Source organism: Rosa chinensis, chromosome 1 (genome assembly GCF_002994745.2).
Source record: "Rosa chinensis cultivar Old Blush chromosome 1, RchiOBHm-V2, whole genome shotgun sequence".
NCBI lineage: Eukaryota > Viridiplantae > Streptophyta > Magnoliopsida > Rosales > Rosaceae > Rosa > Rosa chinensis.
The window spans coordinates 46,475,165-46,494,698 of record NC_037088.1 but is presented as its reverse complement, the minus strand read 5'-3'; the positions used below and the strand labels follow the sequence as shown (position 1 = coordinate 46,494,698).

The 19,534-nt window shown below is 39.0% G+C and overlaps 1 protein-coding gene across 5 annotated transcripts; it reads right to left on the bottom strand.

The window, feature by feature from the left end:
- Nucleotides 1–4,294: 4,294 nt before the first annotated feature.
- LOC112181020 lies at nt 4,295–7,513 on the bottom strand. Of its 5 annotated transcripts, none has more exons than XM_040515925.1 (5): nt 7,353–7,513; nt 7,069–7,262; nt 5,353–6,759; nt 5,065–5,195; nt 4,295–4,582 (listed from the first exon to the last, which is right to left on the bottom strand). In XM_040515925.1, the coding sequence occupies exons 3-5, from the start codon at nt 5,477–5,479 to the stop codon at nt 4,463–4,465; spliced, it is 378 nt and encodes a 125-aa protein (XP_040371859.1). In that variant the 5' UTR covers nt 5,480–6,759; nt 7,069–7,262; nt 7,353–7,513; the 3' UTR covers nt 4,295–4,462. The 5 variants fall into 5 exon arrangements, with proteins under 5 accessions (XP_040371859.1, XP_040371856.1, XP_024175398.1 ...); XM_040515922.1 differs by having other exon boundaries at nt 5,353–6,141; XM_024319630.2 differs by having other exon boundaries at nt 5,353–5,523.
- Nucleotides 7,514–19,534: the final 12,021 nt, after the last annotated feature.

Sequence of the window (19,534 nt, the reverse complement as noted above, 5' to 3'; positions counted from 1 at the left end):
TCTGAGTTTTCATTGCTGCCGGATGGATGAATTCAATTTGGCCAATATCCCTTCAATTGCAAAGGGATTTTGCCCATGACCTGTGCCTCTATTAATTCTTTGATTTGTATCACACTTCATTTTGGAGATGATGGGTGCCTAATTAACCTTTTGTAATCATATATGCATTTGGATTAATCATCTATGGGATGTCGGAGTGCTTGATAATTTATCCAGCACTGTATGTGGAATTTCCTCAACTTGATCTATGTTTAATAATTGATATGCTTATGTATGACAACTGCAAATGAACTAAATGTAAAAGTTTTGTTTGATTTATCCTTGCTGGTGCAAGTACCATGAAGAACAAAACCAAAGAGTTATGAGATGCAAAAGTCTGAAACAATAACCGAAGTTAACGTCAGTTATTATTATTTTTTGGCTGTGACTATTAACTTCAGTTTGTAGGAAAAAATAAAATAAAAATCCTTTTTAGATATGTACGTATTGATTTAGGTGGCCACTGTTCTATCTGTTAGATTAAACGAAGGATTGTGATTTTATGAAATTCACGTAACTTCACACTATGTAACTTTAGAGGAGCCGGATCCCTCAATTTGAGGAGAAACAATCTTACAAATGTTGATGAATTCTCTCATAATAACAATTTAAGAACGCTAGACATTAGTGGAAATCAGATTCAAGGCCAATTCCTAAAATCTCTTGTCAACTGCACTAAATTAGAGGTTTTAAACCTTGGAAACAATCTGATAACAGAACTATTTCCATGCTTTTTGAGGAACATATCCACCTTGCGTGTCCTTGTCTTGCGATCCAATAAATTTTATGGGCGCATTAGATGTCGCAAGACTAATGGCACTTGGCCAGTACTTCAAATCATAGATCTAGCTCACAACAATTTTAGTGGTGAAGTACCTGGAACAACTTTGACAACTTGGCAGGCCATGAGCACTAGCAAAGATAATGCCCCATGGAAGATCGGTAAACTTCAATATGAGGAGGATGGAGTTTATTATCAAGAAGATACTATCACGGTAACAAACAAAGGTTTAGAGATGGAGTTGGTGAGTGTTTAACCTATCTTCACCTCCATTGACTTCTCGTGCAACAAGCTCAATGGATCAATACCCGAGGAAATTGGAGAACTCAAATCATTATATGCCCTCAACTTGTCCAACAATGCTTTCACAGGTGCAGTTCCATCATCATTAAGTAATTCGAGTCAGCTAGAGTCTTTGGACCTCTCAAGTAACAAACTAAGCGGTCAAATCCCATTGGAGCTTACAAAACTCACTTTCCTTTCATTCTTGAATCTCTCATATAATCAATTGGTCGGGAGGATACCAAGTGGTGCTCAATTTTCAACATTTGATGCAGTTTCATTCGGAGGTAATAAAGGATTGTGGGGGCCTCCTTTAATAGCAGACAATGAGACAGGGTTTTCATCACCAAAGCTGGAAGGAAGCCATTCAAATCCTAAACATGACATTGATTGGGATATTATCTGTCCCGAAATTGGTTTTACATGTGGGTTTGGGATTGTTATCGGGTCACTTTTGTTTTGCAAGAGATGGAGGAAATGGTATTACAGAGCTATGTATGACATGCTTCGAAACATATTCCCCCTGCTGGAACAAAGATTTGGTCATCGCAGGACTGCAGGAGACATGTTTATGTCCATCAAAGATAGTGGAGACGTTGAAAATGGTTGTGAAGATCAATGCACCTAACTTTTTGTTGGCCTCGTTTTGCTAATGAAGACTAGATCTATGCTTTGTTTCTGTGCAATTTTCTGTACGTTGGACTCACGCTCTTTCAATTTGTAACACATAATAAATAAATTTGTGGCAAACTTAGTCAATTTTGTAGTGATGAGTGAAAAGAATGTGCTCGAACTTTCCTGTTTGTAACAATGTGCTTGAATGAGTTTTGGGTGGAGGAAACTCCTGATATTATTCAGGACGTCTTTATTGAGGATGATTGTATGTTAAATCGAGGTTCAGGCTATATGTCCCCTCGGTGTACTATCCTTCTATGAATAATGAAAGTTGAGGGAGGAGCACCACCACTCCAACCTAACGGGTGTTGCTTGCCCGAATTCAAAAAAAAAAAAAAAAATTACACACAAGTATTCTTTTGAAACTTTAATTAGTCACAAGGCCATCTTATATTTTTTGTCTTCATAAGGCCACCTAATGCTTCAATTTTTCCTCCAGTTGACAAATTTGCCCTTCCACCTTATCTAAGCGAGCTGAAATGTTCTGCTCCACACACACACACACACACACACACACACTCTCTCTCTCTCTCTCTCTCTCTCTCTCTCTCTCTCTCTCTCTCGCTCGCTTGCTCCCCTTCAATCCTTCACAAACCCACACAACACCGTTGTCTCTCTCTCTCCCCTTCCCAAACCCACACGACACCGTTGCAAACCTCCGACCTCACAAGCTCGCCGGCAAAACATCTTATCGTCAACAGCAAGCAATTCGAGCCTAACCTAAAACATCTGGTTCTCCACAAGCAGGTAAACTTTCGGATCTTGGATCGCGGCTGCAGTGGATTGAGCTCAGATTGAGGTCGGGAGATCCGTTGTTTCGGTTAACGGCAAGAACGAGGTCTGTTGTACTCGTGGTCGAACGCGGTTGAACGCCAGCGAGTCTAAAGCGTAGAGTAGCCGTAGTTGAGAAGCTTCAGCGATCTGAGATCGTGGATCCGGACGATGACCTTCGACGACCAGAAGCCTAGAACCTCCAGTCTCCACTCTGTAACTTGATTCGGTGAATTCTGGCACTGTTATCCTTGATTTCATATTAACAAATCACCAGATTAGTCATGTTGTGATTGAAATTGTTCCATTTTGATTGAAATTGTTCCAGTTTGAAATTGTTTCATAATTGTAGGATAGAATGAGAATTGTTGAAGTTTCTGTTAAGAAGGATTGTCATTTTGTTCTGGTATAGATGGATGAATGTGATGATTACTTTATCAAGTTCTTGAGTTGTGTTTGTTTGAAGTTGAAATCAGAGTAATTTGATTCAAGTAGTGGACATTTTCAATTTATATTTGTTTGATGTTTCATAGTAGCTTCTGTATTGGTTGGGAACAGATTTCTTAGTCATTGTGAGTAGCGTTATTAGTCTTAATTTAAGGGATTAGCTTTTGTGTTACTTGGTAGTAGATTTTGTTATCGGTGAGAATAGATTTTGTTGTTTGTTTGAGTAGCTTTTGACATTATTATGAGTAACTTTTGTTGTTGATTAGAATAGCTTTTGTTGGTGGTGATCGTAGTTTTTGTTGTTGGTAAGAGTAGTTTTTGGTGTTGGTAAGAGTAGTTTTAGTAGTTGTTGAGAGTAGATTTTGTTATTTGTGAGAGCAGCTTTCTGATGTTGGTGATAATAGTTTTTGTTGTTGGTAAGCGTAGCTTTTATTCTTGGTAAGAGTATCTTTTGTTGTTGATGAGAGTAGTTTTTAGTGTTGATGACAATAGCTTTTATTCTTATCTCGTTGAAACTCTCATTGGAGTAGCTTTTGTTGTTGTTAAGAGTATCTTTTGTGGTTAGTGAGACTAGCTTATACTATTGATGACAGTAGCTTTTCTTACCTCGTCGGAAATCTCACTGGAGTAGTTTTTGTTGCTGGTGAGAATAACTTTTGGTGTTGGTGACAGTAGATTTTATTATCTCACCGAAGCTGTCGAAAATCTCAAGAGTAGTTTTTGTTGCTGGTGACAGTAGTTTTTGTGACCTCTCTGGAGGTCACCGAAAATCTCACCAGAGTAACTTTTGTTGCTAGTGACAGTACCTTTTGTTGCTAGTGATAGTAACTTTTGTGACCTCGCCGGAGGTTGCTGGAAATCTCATCAGAGTAGCTTTTATTGCTAGCCACAGTAGCTTTTGTGGTCGCCGAAGTTCGCTGGAAGTTGGCCGGAGACCCGCCGAAGTTGACCTAATACCTCGCCGGAGGAGAGAGAAAATGATTGTTGACTTTTTACTATAGTGACATTTCTGTAAATATGTTAATTTTTATATCTAAAATATAACATCTTTTTTAATCAAGTGGGAGGAAAAAAAATTAATTGGTGACCTTATGACTAAAAAAACATTTAAAGATGCACTTATATGTAATTAACCCTTATCCAGTTAATTACTAAAGAATCCGGCCCTCTCAATTAGAAACAAGCAAACAGATTATTGTTTAAAATTGTTTATCTTTATATTGATCGTTTTGACAGACATGAGGCTAATGAGACTAACTGTCTAAGATTTGGGTCATGAGCATTTCATTCTCAAACAAGTAGAAATTTCATGCTTCTTGGGATAAAAGATAAGTCTCTCTAGAACACACTTTTTAACAACATTTTTACGCCAATCAATAAGTATCGGTGAAAATGATGAGTATTCCTCGGTATTACAATAATGAAGCAATTTACAAGACCTTCATGGCATCAAGACTTGGTCACCGGTCACAATTCAAGCGTCAATCTGACACCATTTCCAAATGAAATTGGAGAAATACCAGGCGTCTGAACTAGCTTAGATATATCCATGGATATGTCAGCAGGAGACACAACTCCGTGATCAACCTGAAGATGAACATGACAGTGAAATATTGTAAGGTAGAGAAATACTGTATAAATATATAAATTGGCTACTACAGCAACATAAAGAACGGAGTTTTTTAATCGACAAAACCCAAAACCTTATTTTACTTTTTTACATTTTTGGAACATTCAATGATATTGAGCCATGACTATACTAATCCTAACCCTTATTCCAACTCTCCCCCAAGGAGCTTAAAAATGATAGGCTTTCATTGGCGAGCATACACAACAGATCATTATCCTATTAATTGGTAGAAAGAGAAGAAAGCATATGGCTGGACATTCTAGTTGCGTGTTTCGATCATATAGGAGATGTCCAGACAAGGGAAATGTGAAAACCAAGTCAGAATGCAACTTGAAACTGATGGGTCATGTATTAGTAATTCTGACATAAAGGTGTTGAAGTTGAACGCCACTATCTCAAACATAATAGAATACTAGAAAATGTAGCAAAGTATACATACCGATGATGCAGATACAGATTTAATTAATGAGAGGTTGTATCCCCTTATATCAGCAACCGTCTCAGCCATTTGAACACGGGATAACCTGTCTGGTCCACCAACATTCAGTAGCGATTTTCTATGCTTAGCCTCTGCAAAAATTTCCATGAATATCAGTACTATGAAAATACAAGTGAAAGTACTTCTCAATAGGAAGTAGAAAATAACAGTAGTCTCCTGATAGCCCACAAACAAAAACATTCAACCAAAAAGAAATATATTGCAGTTATGATTATAGAAACTTCATACCTGATATCCATGTCTTGGACAAAGCAAGGATGATTGGTACGACGTCCTTTACATAAACAGGGCATCGAAACTCATCATGAATTGATAAATGGTTTCTTATTTGATCATATGGGTTTCTAAAGCTCATCCTTAAAATATCTCTTCACACCTCACCCCTGAATGAGTTGAGATCTGAAATTCAACCACCCCTTCAGAGAAATTTACTTGCAGCCTAAAAGCCCTAAATTATATTTTTGATTTTGCACATACTCAGTTTTAGCTCCAAAGTGTTTCATCTTTTGACATCCAAAATTCTCAGTCTGATAAGTCATACAGCATTACCAGCTCAAAACAGTCCCACTCCAATCCTTAAAAATCAATCATCCTACACCAAACTCGCAAAACCAAAAGTAACTTTTCAAACAGATAAGGTCCCAAAAAAACCCAATTCCAAGTCTTTCTGGAAATCATGGACACAGACTAGTTGCCTAATCGATATTTCAATTGTCAATAATGTCTTTCAAAGTTGCCCATTCATCCATGACATTCCACCACAATGCCTGGCATGGTTCCTTTTATGCACCTGCGGCCGCTGAATGGGGTTATGTGTGAGCCACCCAATTCAGGTCGGACGGATGGCCGCTAAGGAGCTGCAAGAGCACCGTAACTGTTAACATTAGTCGTTATCAGTGCTGGGGTCTGTGAGCAGGGTGGGAAGGAGAAGACTCCGCTGCTTTGAGGGTTTGGGTAACAGGGCGTTGTGGAGTACACCAGCTTAGGTGGAGAGGTAGATGGTTCTGGACTTCAAACCTTGGGAAAGCAGTAGTGATGATAGTAAGGGGTCCGTGTAGTTTTGAAATGAAAAGAATGAAAAACATACACAACATTGCAAATTAGTAAAAATGAAAGGGAGTGTGAGGAGTAATAGAGAATGCGAAAAGCACTACCCAAAAGTAAAACCATTTCTAGTATTAAAGTTTCTGACACTGGTAGCTTGTTGTAGATATTGAAAGCATTTGAGATGGCAAAAGATTTTATCTTCAAATGAAAAGTACAACAACTAGGGAGCAAAGTCCGTCCTCCAGATGATCTTAACCGCAGGGTATAATGGGTACGACCTCCAGGTTAGAGCATCATCACTTCATGGGAATTCTATATACCAGCATCTTCTAAATTCTATTTCAAAACATTATTCAAATTCCAATTTTTGATTGGCTGCTACCACCAAATTTTAGTTGTTCATCTATTTCAAGATTTCAGTCACTACATTAACAAAAACTCATCTGTTTGCTCGATGCTACAGTATATTGTAGAGCAAGACCCTGTCAGTAACAAGTTGACAAGCCTAAAGCCCCAGAACAAGATGACAATGATAAAATACTGACAACTCCAGATCAGCACTCCATTCCCCACAAATCACAACGGAACCTGACTATCACACCAAGTACTATTCAGAAACCACGTAACAATTCTCGATACATATACTTAACTAGTTATGCACTCATTTCCACAAATCAAAAACCTACACCTCAACTAAAGCAAAACAATATCTAACAGCCTCAGTTTCAGTCAAGCTTAGAGCTCATCTGGGTCCTAATTTCACAATCCAAAACCCAATCTTCACCTACAACCCAAGATCCAAACTTTACCATCTCTTAGGTTCCTACATTTCTAAAACAGAAATCCAAAGTCGAAACCAAAAGAGAAAGGAGATGAATTGAGGTGAGGTGAACGAACCTCGAGCTCGGCAGATTTCATGGCGATAGGAATGCAGATGAGGAAGACTCCGAACATGGCGAAGGCCGTGTTGCGCTTCCAGTGCTTGGGCCTGCAGTAGGGCCCACCGCTCATGCTCCACACCTTCGCCCTGAAGTCTCCGCCGTGCGCATGCTCGCCTCCTCCCATTTGCTCCGATCACCAACTCTCTTTCTCTGTCACATCAGAAAATCAAAAATCAAAAATCAAAAACAGTGAAACCCTAATTGAAGGAGAGGAGGGTTTGGGATGGAGGTGAGCTCAACCTGACTGAGGGGATTATAGAGCTGAATGAAGATGACAATGAGCTTTTTCTTGGGGCTTTTGCTTTGGATTTAGCGTACTCTGGGTACTGTTTGTCTATTCGGGTCGGGAACGGAGTTTCGGGTCGGCCTGTGGAGTCTTAACGGCCTAAGTGTTTGTTTGTCCAAAATTTTTCAATTTTATCGACGTAGTTTTTTATAGTTAGCAAAAACTCTTCTCGCGCAGCAGGAAAGACTATGTTATGTTAAAATTTCTCATGCCTGATTCTATTTGATATATTACTACCACTTTGAAAACTCATGTTACCATTTCAAATCGTAGCTTGTCTTAGAGAACCTTTGAAGTTCGTCCTAACTTTTAGGCTAGTTGAGCTTTAAAAATTGACTGGGATAGCCATTTATAGTTCATACTTCATACCAATCAACCATCTTTACTCATGGAAATTTGAAGCACAAGCTGTTCTCAAATTTGGGTATGATTTTCAAGGTTTGAACTCATAGGAGTCAAAAGCGCGGTGGTCCATTCATTTGTTACACCTTTGGTTAGGCAGGTTAGCTGGCGTTGAGTTTAGATTTGAACTTGTTCATGTATATCTAATCGATCCCTATCTTAGTTCCATTTTTCACTGATCATAACTACAACAATTCTGATGCATGTATCCTCATAAACTGGCCACACCCAAACCTAAAATATGGCATTGATCAGTCGCCTGGTCAGCTGTATGTACCCAACTTATATTCTTATAACATCAATACAGAGTCGTTATTCGGATTCCTTCTACCTTGTTTAGAAGTCTTACCAAACATCCGGGCTCTTTTCGGTTACAGGTACTTAAGCATGTATCAATTTCAATAGCTTGACAAAAGAAGATCTCAACTAAATGTACATCTTACTTTGTTTGATACGGAAATGTATTTGTCATGTTCATTTTCTCTGTGTTTCTCGTTTTACTGCAGGTTTAATTAACTGTGATGGCTTGTCCTAATTTATCATTTATTGAAATTCTGTAGCATTGTAAGTTTGTGAACAGGTGCCAAAGGAAATGAAAATCTAATGGGAAGGCAGGAAAGCATTTTGTGCATTTGGTATCTGATTATACTTTATACCAAAAGATGGTTCAACCGACCTGAATACATCAGCTGCACTGTATATACTATATAGTGTTGTTATGATTGATTTATGTTAGTTGAAATGATCTAGTACCCTAAATATTTTGGGTTTCAAGTTTGAATGCAAGTATAAAACAACGTAGTATAGCACAAATGTTATGGAAGGGACGGATATGACAGTGTAGTACTCGATCAGGCTTTGCTTAGTTAAGATTAAGGAAGCACATCTAAGCAAAGTAATAACAAAACAGGAGTATTTTGAAAGAAACTACCAATAAAAAATGACCAGAGAAACGAAGTCATGTTATATATATCTATACTTTTTTACTTGCAAGTCTATGTTATATATAGTATACAACAATCAGAACAGAAAGCTGAAATCCCATAGGAGCAAAGAGGTAGCAGCACCTACTTCTTCTTTTATGATTTTTAACTTAATTAGTATCTGTAAGAACACTTTCCACAACCACCACCATATATTTCCATTTACTTTTTGTGTTCTTTATTATCAGGTATGCAGTTGTTTCAGGCTCAAATCAGGGGATTGGATTTGGAACAGTTAAGCTATTGGCTTCATAAGGGGTCACCGTTGTGCTAACTGCTGTGGATGAGAAAAGAGGTCTTGAGGCTATTGAAATGCTAAAAGACCCTTTGACCTTATGACTTATCATCAGCTCGATGTACAGACCCTATTAGCCTTGATAATTACTCCTCTGATCTTGTCAAAACCCAATTCGGGAAAGTCGATGTCTTTGCATATGGCAGAATAACCCAATGCAAGGATTGGGGTGGAACCATTGTTCGACCGTGCTCATGCCGGAAGTTTCTTCATACCAATTTGAACTTCCATGTTAACATCTCCGATTCTGGAATACCTTTGAAACTTTTTCGTTTTCATGTCTCACATATGTACACAACTGGATCAGTCATTCGCACATGTGGAACAACATTAACATTTTCAGCACTACGTACAATCATAAAGGCATTAGCTTTTCCACAATTAGCAACACTTTTGGCATAAACCATTTTAAGAAATTAAGTTATGAGAATCCCCTAAAAATTTCACATGATATTCACTTCAAATACAGAGCCCAAGCAATTAACGTAACACATATAGCAGTTTTCCGAAAACGACATCTGAACCAATTTCAAGATGTCACACAATTTAATGCTCAAGCTTTCCCACAGTTGAGTACGATTGGCTATACCTTTATACGTTTCTTTGCATAAGATCAAATGATTAAAAACTATTTTTCTTATAGATTCTTCAGTAGGTTTCATCTCATAATGGAATTTTATCTTTTAATTGTGTGATTTAGAATTTTTCAACTACAATTAGATATTGCATTTAAGTTGGCACCCAGAGAAGCTAAGGCTTAGTTTGGGATTGCTGTGCTGTGAGAGGAAACACTTTCGAACTTGCTGTGAGAGGAAGCACTTCCGAACTTGCTGTGAGAAGAAGCAGCTGAGGTGTTTGGTAAACTGTTTTGAAAAGTGTTGTGAGAATGAAAAGCAATTTTTAAGTGTTTGGTAAGTTGCAAGGCAAAAGTGCTTTGGCAGTGTATAATTACCAAAATGGGCATACATAGTAAGATATGCTACTAAAATACATAATTTTGTTTTTTGATTATGTAACCATACCAAATGAAAAAATTTCTCATGTATTATTCTTCTACTCTTGGTTGGACCGAATAAATTAAACCCTTCAATATGTATATTATGTTTTACTATTACACAAAATAAATATAGAATATTTGGATTAATTTCTCGACCATAGTTCAACGAGAACCATTACACAAAATAAATTAAAGTCACTTGAAATTTGCAACTAAATGGAACTAGTAGATGCTACTAGAATTATGCCCTCAGACATCGGGCAAAAATCGATGAGAAAAAGAATCCCGACCGATGGTTATTACAAAACCATATGGAACCATCAACTTCAATTCCTATATACTTTCAATGTAAGATGGTTATTACAAAACCATGAATTAGAATGTACCTCCAATTTTCTATGCAGCATTGCAACTAAACCATTGAGACCTAAAAGAGCTCAATGAATTGTACTCTGAGGTATCAAAATTCATGGTCTATGTAGTTACAGGATTCCCTCATGGTATCGTAAAACATAACTAAAAAAAGCAAACAGACTGGAAATACATTTTGCTTATTTATTGATATAGATGTTGAAACAAACTGTAAAGGAACAATGTTACACAGTTTGCTTAGGCTATCATATTCCATCTTTCATGATAGTTTTAAAATTGAAGACGCTAATCTAAATTTTGGATTGCGTTTTACATGTAAAGTGGCTGCTGCATTTTATGATCTGGGCAGATTAGTAGTTGACTCTGGCTTTTTCTTCATTTCCTTTGAAGGACGGCTACATAGAACCATGCATCTTCAGGCACAAATCTGGTTATTTTAGCTCTGCAAAATACCAGCTTGTCCTACAACATTTTCTGTTGTGAAGATCAGGTATTAAGAATCATTGCATTGCAGACTACTTTGAGATGCTAGGAGAAGGAATGAAGAAGGATACATATTTGCTGCTCGACTGGGGAACTCCCTTTCAGACCATACCGCTACCAGATGCTGTAAAGTGTCTAAGAAATTGCGGCTATTATGACCTTTAGCAAGTGAATTTGAATCTGGTGCGCATTCAAGAACGGAAAATTGAAGGATCCATCGAATGCAACAAACAGGAAATACTTTCTAGACTAAAAACTTGTCAGTAAACATGGATCTGATAAAGTGGAAGCTGAGTATCAAAAAATTGGAAGAGCAAAAAACTGATCAAGTGAAATCAAACAATAATAAAAACAATGTGTTCTTCCATAAGAATCTCTCACACACATACACAACTTTGCAGAACCTATCATTTGCAAAGTTGTTTGTGTCTGTTTGTTTGTGTGTGTGTGTGTGTGTGAGAGAGAGAGAGAGAGAGAGAGAGAGAGAGAGAGAGAGAGAGCAATTCACTAACCTCGCTGATATTTGGCATTTGAAAAACCCGGAAGAAATAATAGCCAAAGAACCCAGTAAGCTTCAATATCACCCACTTGTTCAGTTGCAAGCTGATGTAAAAGTTGCTCAGACATTCTTTCCACAGCATATGAATCTTTGATTGCTTGAATAAGATTAAACCAAAATATGGAACCCGGGTCTGATTCCAGAACATCTGAACCTAGTGAGTCCATTGTTGGCGATGACAAACACCAGACATGTCTAAGAATCCTTGGGATTATTTCACTTAAAAGCACATCTGTGTTTAAAGAGCATTAAAAACTTTCGTCACATAAAAGCATCCTACACAAGTAATCTATAAATCAGTTTAATGCTGAACTAGTAAGAGAACAGAACTGGTTCCTCTTTTGTTAAATGGAAACACGTACTATTGGAAGGAAGAATGATTTCAAATGATGAAGAAGCCAAGTGCATCATTGTCTATTTCAAATGGTAGGAAACGTTGACAGATGTTCTGACTCAGACTATAAGGCATAGTGCCAAAAATGAGATTCAAATCATGAAATAATGTCTTAGGCTAGCACACTAAGATGATCTCTTTCCTCTTTTTCACCCATTCTACCAAAACTGATATGGAGAAACAGCTAACATCTTTAATTAGTCGATTTGGAATTCCCAAATCAGAATACATGAAACCCCTTTTTGGTCTTACGAAAAAACAGAATAAGAACTTTGTTAGAAAATATATCTGAAATCCTAACATCATTTGCTGTCTATCACCATCGACCACAAAAGCATTGTTAGAACTTAGAACTAGTCCAGAACCCACCTCCCCTGACGTGTCAGTCACTGCACTGACTTTATATACTCAAATAGGTTTCCATGTATTCTAAGTTCCAACTAAGCAAAGCTATCAGAGGATTTGCAAGGAAAACAATATAATTGGTACCTGAACAATATCCTCCCCAGCTAAAAGATGAACCTTTTGCGGGACCATTTTACTGCTCTTATCATTATCGCCGAAACCAAGTCTACCATGTTCCCCTCGGCCCCATCCATACACCTGCAATATAATAATATAGGCAAGGAAATAAGGTTCTGTTAGCCCAGGTACATAGAAAGTTAACAATACAGGATATTTGTTGTAGGAGAATAGAATTGTGTTTATTATTGATAATAGGAGCCCTTTATATAAGGAGTTTACAGAGTACACAAAAGGTAACAGAATCGGAATACAATTAGTATACCTAGGGTACTTTCCTATTACAACTCTAACCCTAGTTTGTAGAGGCACACATTATGTCGATATCCTTCAACACTCCCCCTTGTGCCGCTCAAACTTGGTGATGACGCTTTGATTGTTGCCTCGTTAAAAACCTTGCCAGGTAACAAAAACCCTGTGGGACAAAAATAACCCTGGTCGAAGGACAAAAAGAGCACAACACGTCCTTCACTCTTTGAGATCGAACATGTAGACATCATGCCTCCCCCTGATGTCAATATCTCCCCCTGATTGCTACAATCATGGGAGTTCGGATAACTTTCTCAATCCGATGCTCTTCACATGTTTCTCGAAGGTAGATTTTGCTAACGACTTAGTAAATAAGTCCGCTACATTATCCTCTGATCGGATTTGGTTCATTTCAATATTTAGAAATGCTTGTTGTCATTTTGATGGAGGGGAGGAGGAGCACGGAAGGTGGCATTTTGCCTCGTGGGGTCCGATCCCACACTTCCGTCATCTCTTTTCTCTGTAGAGATAGAACAAGCCCATATCAATCGTACCTCTCAAATATCGAAAGATTGTCTTTATACCAATCTAATGGTGTTGCGTTGGCGCGGGGCTATATCTAGCCAACAAGTTCATAATAATTGAGATGTCCGGTCTTGTGTTGTGCTATAAGTACAATAATGCGCCTATTGTACATAAGTAAGCACTTTCGCTATTAACACGTCTTCGTCATCATCCCTGGGACGAAACGGATCCCTTTTAGGGCCAAGACTACGGACGACCATGGTGCATCTTTGACTTTATCAAAATGTCTCTTAACACGGTATACAAGTTCTGAATTTAGACAAAACCGTGTTCTCCCAAGGTCCTTCCTCTCAAACTCGGATTTCAAGTGTTCAGCGGTTTCCCTTAACTCTCAAGGGTTCCAATTATGTTTATCAACATAAACCGCGACAATTGCAAATCCGGAACTTGTCATGGAAACTTGTGGGCATAGTTCATCATATCTCTTCCCAATCAAGTAGTCATTTTAGTGAGCATTTCAACCTCGTTGTAAATGCGCTCCGTGGTCTAGAGCCACTTGACTTGGGTAAATAAAGTCCACAAGAACCTTCATTATATTATGTATCTAGATCCCCATAGAGATACATAGTGACCACATTCGTAAGCTGCATGTTCAGTTATTTGGAAACTACCAAACTGATAAGGTAGTGGAGTGCAATGACATCCATTACGAGAGAATATGTCTTCTCGTAGTCGATTCCAGGGCGTTGTGAGAAACCTTGCGCAATAAGGCGAGATTACCATCTCCTTTTCTCATCACGCTATCTAACGAAGACCTGTTAACGTCAATAGGTTTTATGTTAGGAGGTGTTGGCATCTCAGGCCCGAAATCCTTCCTCTTCGTTAGTGAATCCAATTCAACCTGGATCGCATCTTTCCATTTAGACCAATTTTCTCTACGTTGGCATTCTTCAACGGAGTAAGGTTCGATGTCATTGGTCTCAATAATTCCACGTCCTCATGTATACTAGTGTAGTTCGTAGAGATCTCTATATTCTTAGGAATTGGTTCTAACATTGAGGCGTCCCCCAACGATGTCTCTTGGACATAACCACAATCCAAAATATTCTCATGAGACGGATTATGAGTATCAATGATCAATGGATCAAGTTGTGCCAAACTCGCTCTCTTCTTAGGGCGAGAATCCATCGAACCTATGGGTCTCCTACTCTCTCTAGCGGAACCCATGGCCTGTGACGCCATAATGCCACCTTTGTGGCGTCACCATTCTACCATCCATGGTAGTGGTGCAATACCCATCTTCTCTGGGTGGCACCATGTCCTCTTGTGGGTACATCAATCCTTGCAGGCATGTTTGCAGCAGGTATATGTGATCTCGTCACTTTTAGGGGATCAAGATGAGACATAGTGGGGACAGACCACGACAATTCCTGTCGTTCCTGTTGAACATTGACGTTCTAATCTCCCCCTAACGACGGGAAGACTGTCTCATCAAAGTGACAATTCGCAAATCCAGCGAAATAGAGATCGCCTGTCAAGGGTTCTACATAGCGGACTTATAGTTGGAGACGCATGTCCAACAAATATATATATGCATTCGTTGCAATGACTCATGTTGATGCGCTATGGCGACGCAATTGGCACATGAACCGCACACTCAAATATGCTTAAATACGAGATATTAAACTCGAACCCAGTCACTAGCTGTAACGCAAATAAAAGTTGAGTGGCTGCTATGAGTCGTAGACGAATTAGCATAGCTGCATGCGTTATTGCATAACCCAAGCGGAAATATTGGTGCGCATTACCAATGTCCGGGCTACCATTGTAGTCGTTTAATGGTGGCTTTTCCGCGAGACCAATTGGGTGTGTACATGGGAATATGATACTTGATATCAATACCCAATGATATGCAATAGTCATCGAAAACTGTCGATGTAAACTCTCTAGCATTATCAAGTCAAATTGACTGAATGGGATGATCTGGGCAGTGAGCCCGTAGCCATATGTTATGTGCTAGGAGTGTAGTATAAGCAGCATTACGAGTGGATAATGGCACAACACGTGACCAGCGTGTTTGCGTATCAACCATAAAACATCTATATGGTCCGTAAGTTGGTTGATCAAATCCATAGAATTCCCTTAGATTCTTTGTGAGAATGGAATTATTTCCTCAATCTCCTTTGCATAGGATGGTCTCAATCCTAAATAACAGGCTTTACAGAACGAAACATGGGCTTTATAATCAACCAATAAAGGTTTTGGTGAAGCCATAGTGTCACAATAGACTTGAAAAGTAGAGAGAGGAGTTTATGGCGTCAATGCCATGTATTTGCCACAGGGGGTAGGCGGCACTGGCCATGTATGGCCTGTCTTTGCACAATCATGGCGCCATGAGGCACATGTGCAGCTCCTCAAACCAATTCTTGGTTCTTACTTTTCTTCATTCTGAAAATGGATGTCCGTGTAAGTCTTTAATACACGGATCATCATGTCAAAGCCTATATGTGTCAAAATCCCATAAGTCGTCTCTCATGACATAGTTGGATTCAATAACTCAAATAGTGGTTGCATACAACCCACTAGAGCGACACATAAGTTTCTCTAATACTCGTTTATGTCCGTAGTCATTAGAGGTGATGCAAAGGAACTCTGTCCATTCTCATAATGTGTTTCCACATGAAAACCATTGGCTCTTATATAATAAAGTTCGAATTAAGGTATGTCCAAGACATTAAGTAAAAGAATTGACATTTTATTAATAGCCAATGATTACATCAAAGTTTCCAAAGTCTAATCCAAAATAAAATCAAAGTAAGACACATTGTAGTCACTCTATCCGTTTAGTAACTCCAATCAAATATGACCAGGAAAGTAGAGAGAGATGTTGGTGGAGCGAGGCTCTCTTAAGTACCAAGAATCTCAATGACTTTCCTAGACATCACATTTTATTGGGTCTGCCACATAAGAAAGAGTTAATACAATTGTCATTTATTGACTAAGGCAAATTGCCATTACAAATGTTCTTGGAAAAATAAAAAGGACTAATCTAATCAAAGTCTGTTGCATCCATGTGCACTTCATCTTCAGCTTTGAAGTCCTCTATGGTGAGATTGACATCTCCACCATCTTCTTCTTCTTCTGCAAGGTACACTTCTTGCTCTCTCAGGTCCCTATATGCCCTGTATCTTTCAGCTAGTTCCTCACTTGCCTTGCATTGCTTGAACCAATGCTCAATTGATCCACATCGATGACACTCATCATTGCGGTTGCCTCCCTTTAATTGAGGTGCACGTTGTGGGCGTTCCCTAGGAAGGTTGGTGTCACCACCACGACCAGGGATACCACGACCACCTCTCCCATGTGTGGCATTACCACCACGTGTATCCGCACCAAACTTGCGGTTTCCTTCCTTGTTAGGGCGGTTATATGGACTCATACGTCCCTCATATCCCTTATTAGGGTTCCGCTCCTTGCGCCCTCCTCTGGGTGCATTATAATTCGCCTCATGAACGCTCTTAGTTCCAATGGGCCTTGAATTATAATTCCTCACGAGTATGTTATCATGTTTCTCAGCTACAGATATAATATTAATAAGCTGATGGAACCTCGTGATCTGTCCAGCATTGACTTCAGTACGGTATTGCTTTGATACCACAATGGCTGAAACGGGGAAGGTGGAGAGAGTTTTCTCAATTAGCTCTTGCTCTGTGACAGGTTGTCCACAGAATCTCAACATGGATTGTAAGCGAAGAGCCTCTGAATTATATTCAGCAATAGACTTGAAGTCAGCAAAGCGCAGATTGTTCCATTGAACCTTCAAGTCAGGGAGGAGGGAATCTTGGACATTGCCAAAGCGCTCTTCTAACGCTACCCATAGCTCTCTTGCATCCTTGATCGACATATACTCCAATCTGAGTGCCTTGTCCATATGGCGTCGCATCAAGATAATTGCTTGAGCATGCTTTGTAGATGTTCGGTTGAACTCAATATCTGGGTTAGGTGCCTGGATTATGGGTAATATTCCCTTGGAAGTGAGATGATTCTCAACATCGGTTACCCAACTGTGGTAATCCGAGCCTGTTGAGTCAAGCATGGGAAAATCGAGTCTAGGTTCATTCGACATCCTGAAAATAAGAAGAGAAGATATATTAGTTTCGGAGCTAAACTTCCACGAAAACTAAAATAATAAGATTTCCGAGCTATGCTACCAAGAAATCAATTTCCAAGAATCTCTTTTGGATTAGACCAACAATGATGTTTTAACATGGTCACAATTTGACGCTTACGGACTCTCTTAGTCCAAGCATTGTGAACGCTCTTAGTTCACACGAACACTCTTAGTTCGTTTAATTATGAACACTCTTAGTTCATACGAACACTCTTAGTTCGTTAAGCGTGAATCCCCACAATTCCGCTTTGTTAAATATCAAACTCATTTGGCAACATATATTCCAATATTTGCATAAAATAAAAGGAATTTAAATACAAGAAAGCAGCCACCTTAATTATAAAAACTTACGTGATTGTTCTTGGCTTGAGGACACTCGCGTGTTGGAGCAGGCGTGTTTTTTTTTTTTTTTCTGGGCTGTTGTTCTTTGGGCTTTCCTCTTTCCCTTGTTTTCTTCTTTCTTTTTTTTTTCTTTTTCTTCTTTTTCTGGCCGGCCGGGTCTTCTTCTTTCTTCTCTTTTTTTTTCTTTTCTTTCTTTTCTTTCTTCTGGGCCCACTTTTCCTTTTCTTATTCTCTTTCTTCTTCTTCCGCGATTTCTTCTCTTTCTTCTTTCTTTTCTTTTATTTTTTTTTCTTTTCTTTCTCTTCTTTCTTCTGGGCCCACTTTTGCTTTTCTTATTCTCTTTCTTCTTCTTCCACGTTTTCTTCTCTCTTCTTCTGGGTTTTTCTGGTTTTTCTTTCTTTCTATCGCAAGACAAGCAGGTGGGCGGGCTTTGCAGGGGCGTAGGCAGGCAGCTTCGGCAGCAGGGCTTTTGGGCTGCTCGGCTGCAGGTCGGCACGGCTGCTGGGATGGCTGCAGGTCTGCGCGGCTGCTGGGATGGCTGCAGGTCGGGCTGCTGGGTTTGGCAAGGCGCGGGGCTGCTGGCAGCCAGTGTTGCGGGGCAGCAGTGGTGCGCGGCAAGTTGCTGGGGCTGCTGGGATGGCTGGAAGGCGTCGACGTGGGCACGGGGGCGCTGCTGTTAGTCGGTCTCTCCTTTTTTTGTTTTTGGGTTGGCGGCAGAGAGAAAAGTTTTGGGTTGGCGGCAGAGAGAAAAGTTTTTTTTCTTGAAGCTAGGGTTAGAACTCGTGCTGATAATGTGTTGTAGGAGAATAGAATTGTGTTTATTATTGATAATAGGAGCCCTTTATATAGGGAGTTTACAGAGTACACAAAAGGTAACAGAATCGGAATACAATTAGTATACCTAGGGTACTTTCCTATTACAACTCTAACCCTAGTTTGTAGAGGCACACATTATGTCGATATCCTTCAACAATATTTAAATTATAGAAAAATTAAAAAATAAAAATAAAAAAAAAGAAGAAGAAGAAGACCATATAGGGACAATATAGACTACCAAGACTTCAAAACTGCTTCATAAGATGACACAGTTATGATGAAATCTAGGTCAGGAGAACACCACACATCTGTGAATAGCATATTCCAGAAGGTGCACAATAAAAGAAATTTTGCTAATCAAACAGTTGTGTTACCTGCTAAGCATAAACGACTAAAAGAGAAGAAAGAAAACCAATAGGAGACTGCAATACAAACCAAAGTAAGACCAGAAAGTCCGTGGACAGTTTCTAAACTCCTTGCCTCCCTTGTAATAATAGAAAAAGAGAAACTCTAGACTCAAAGAGAGTTCTTGGTTACTATAAGCATGACAAAATTTTGATTAGAAAATACATTTGCATTTGACAAAAAATAAAAAACATTAGTTGTACCCCAAATTCGAAGCTTCATATGCTAAAGGATAAGTTAGTTATCCTATTTAAGCAGCTTGCATTCATGGCACAATGAATCCGATTGAGCATTTGAACTTGTCCTATTAATTAAGTGTCAAATGCATTTGTATATAATGTACTAAGTGTTCTCTTAGTCAACAAGTGATTTCAGTAACAGATATCCAGAGCAAAATAATTGACTAAATACCAGATCAAACAGAAGAAAAAAAAAATCGAATTTATTAATCAAAAGGCCTTGGCTACTTACTTGAATCATCAGTGTTAGAGATGTTGCTTTGTGGTAGCTCTCAAGCCGACTGCCAACCTTTTGGCTATTATCCAAAGATCACTGGTATCATCAACAGTGAGATCAACAAAGCGCTTTACTTCATGCTTTGGGCAGACAAGCACATGTACA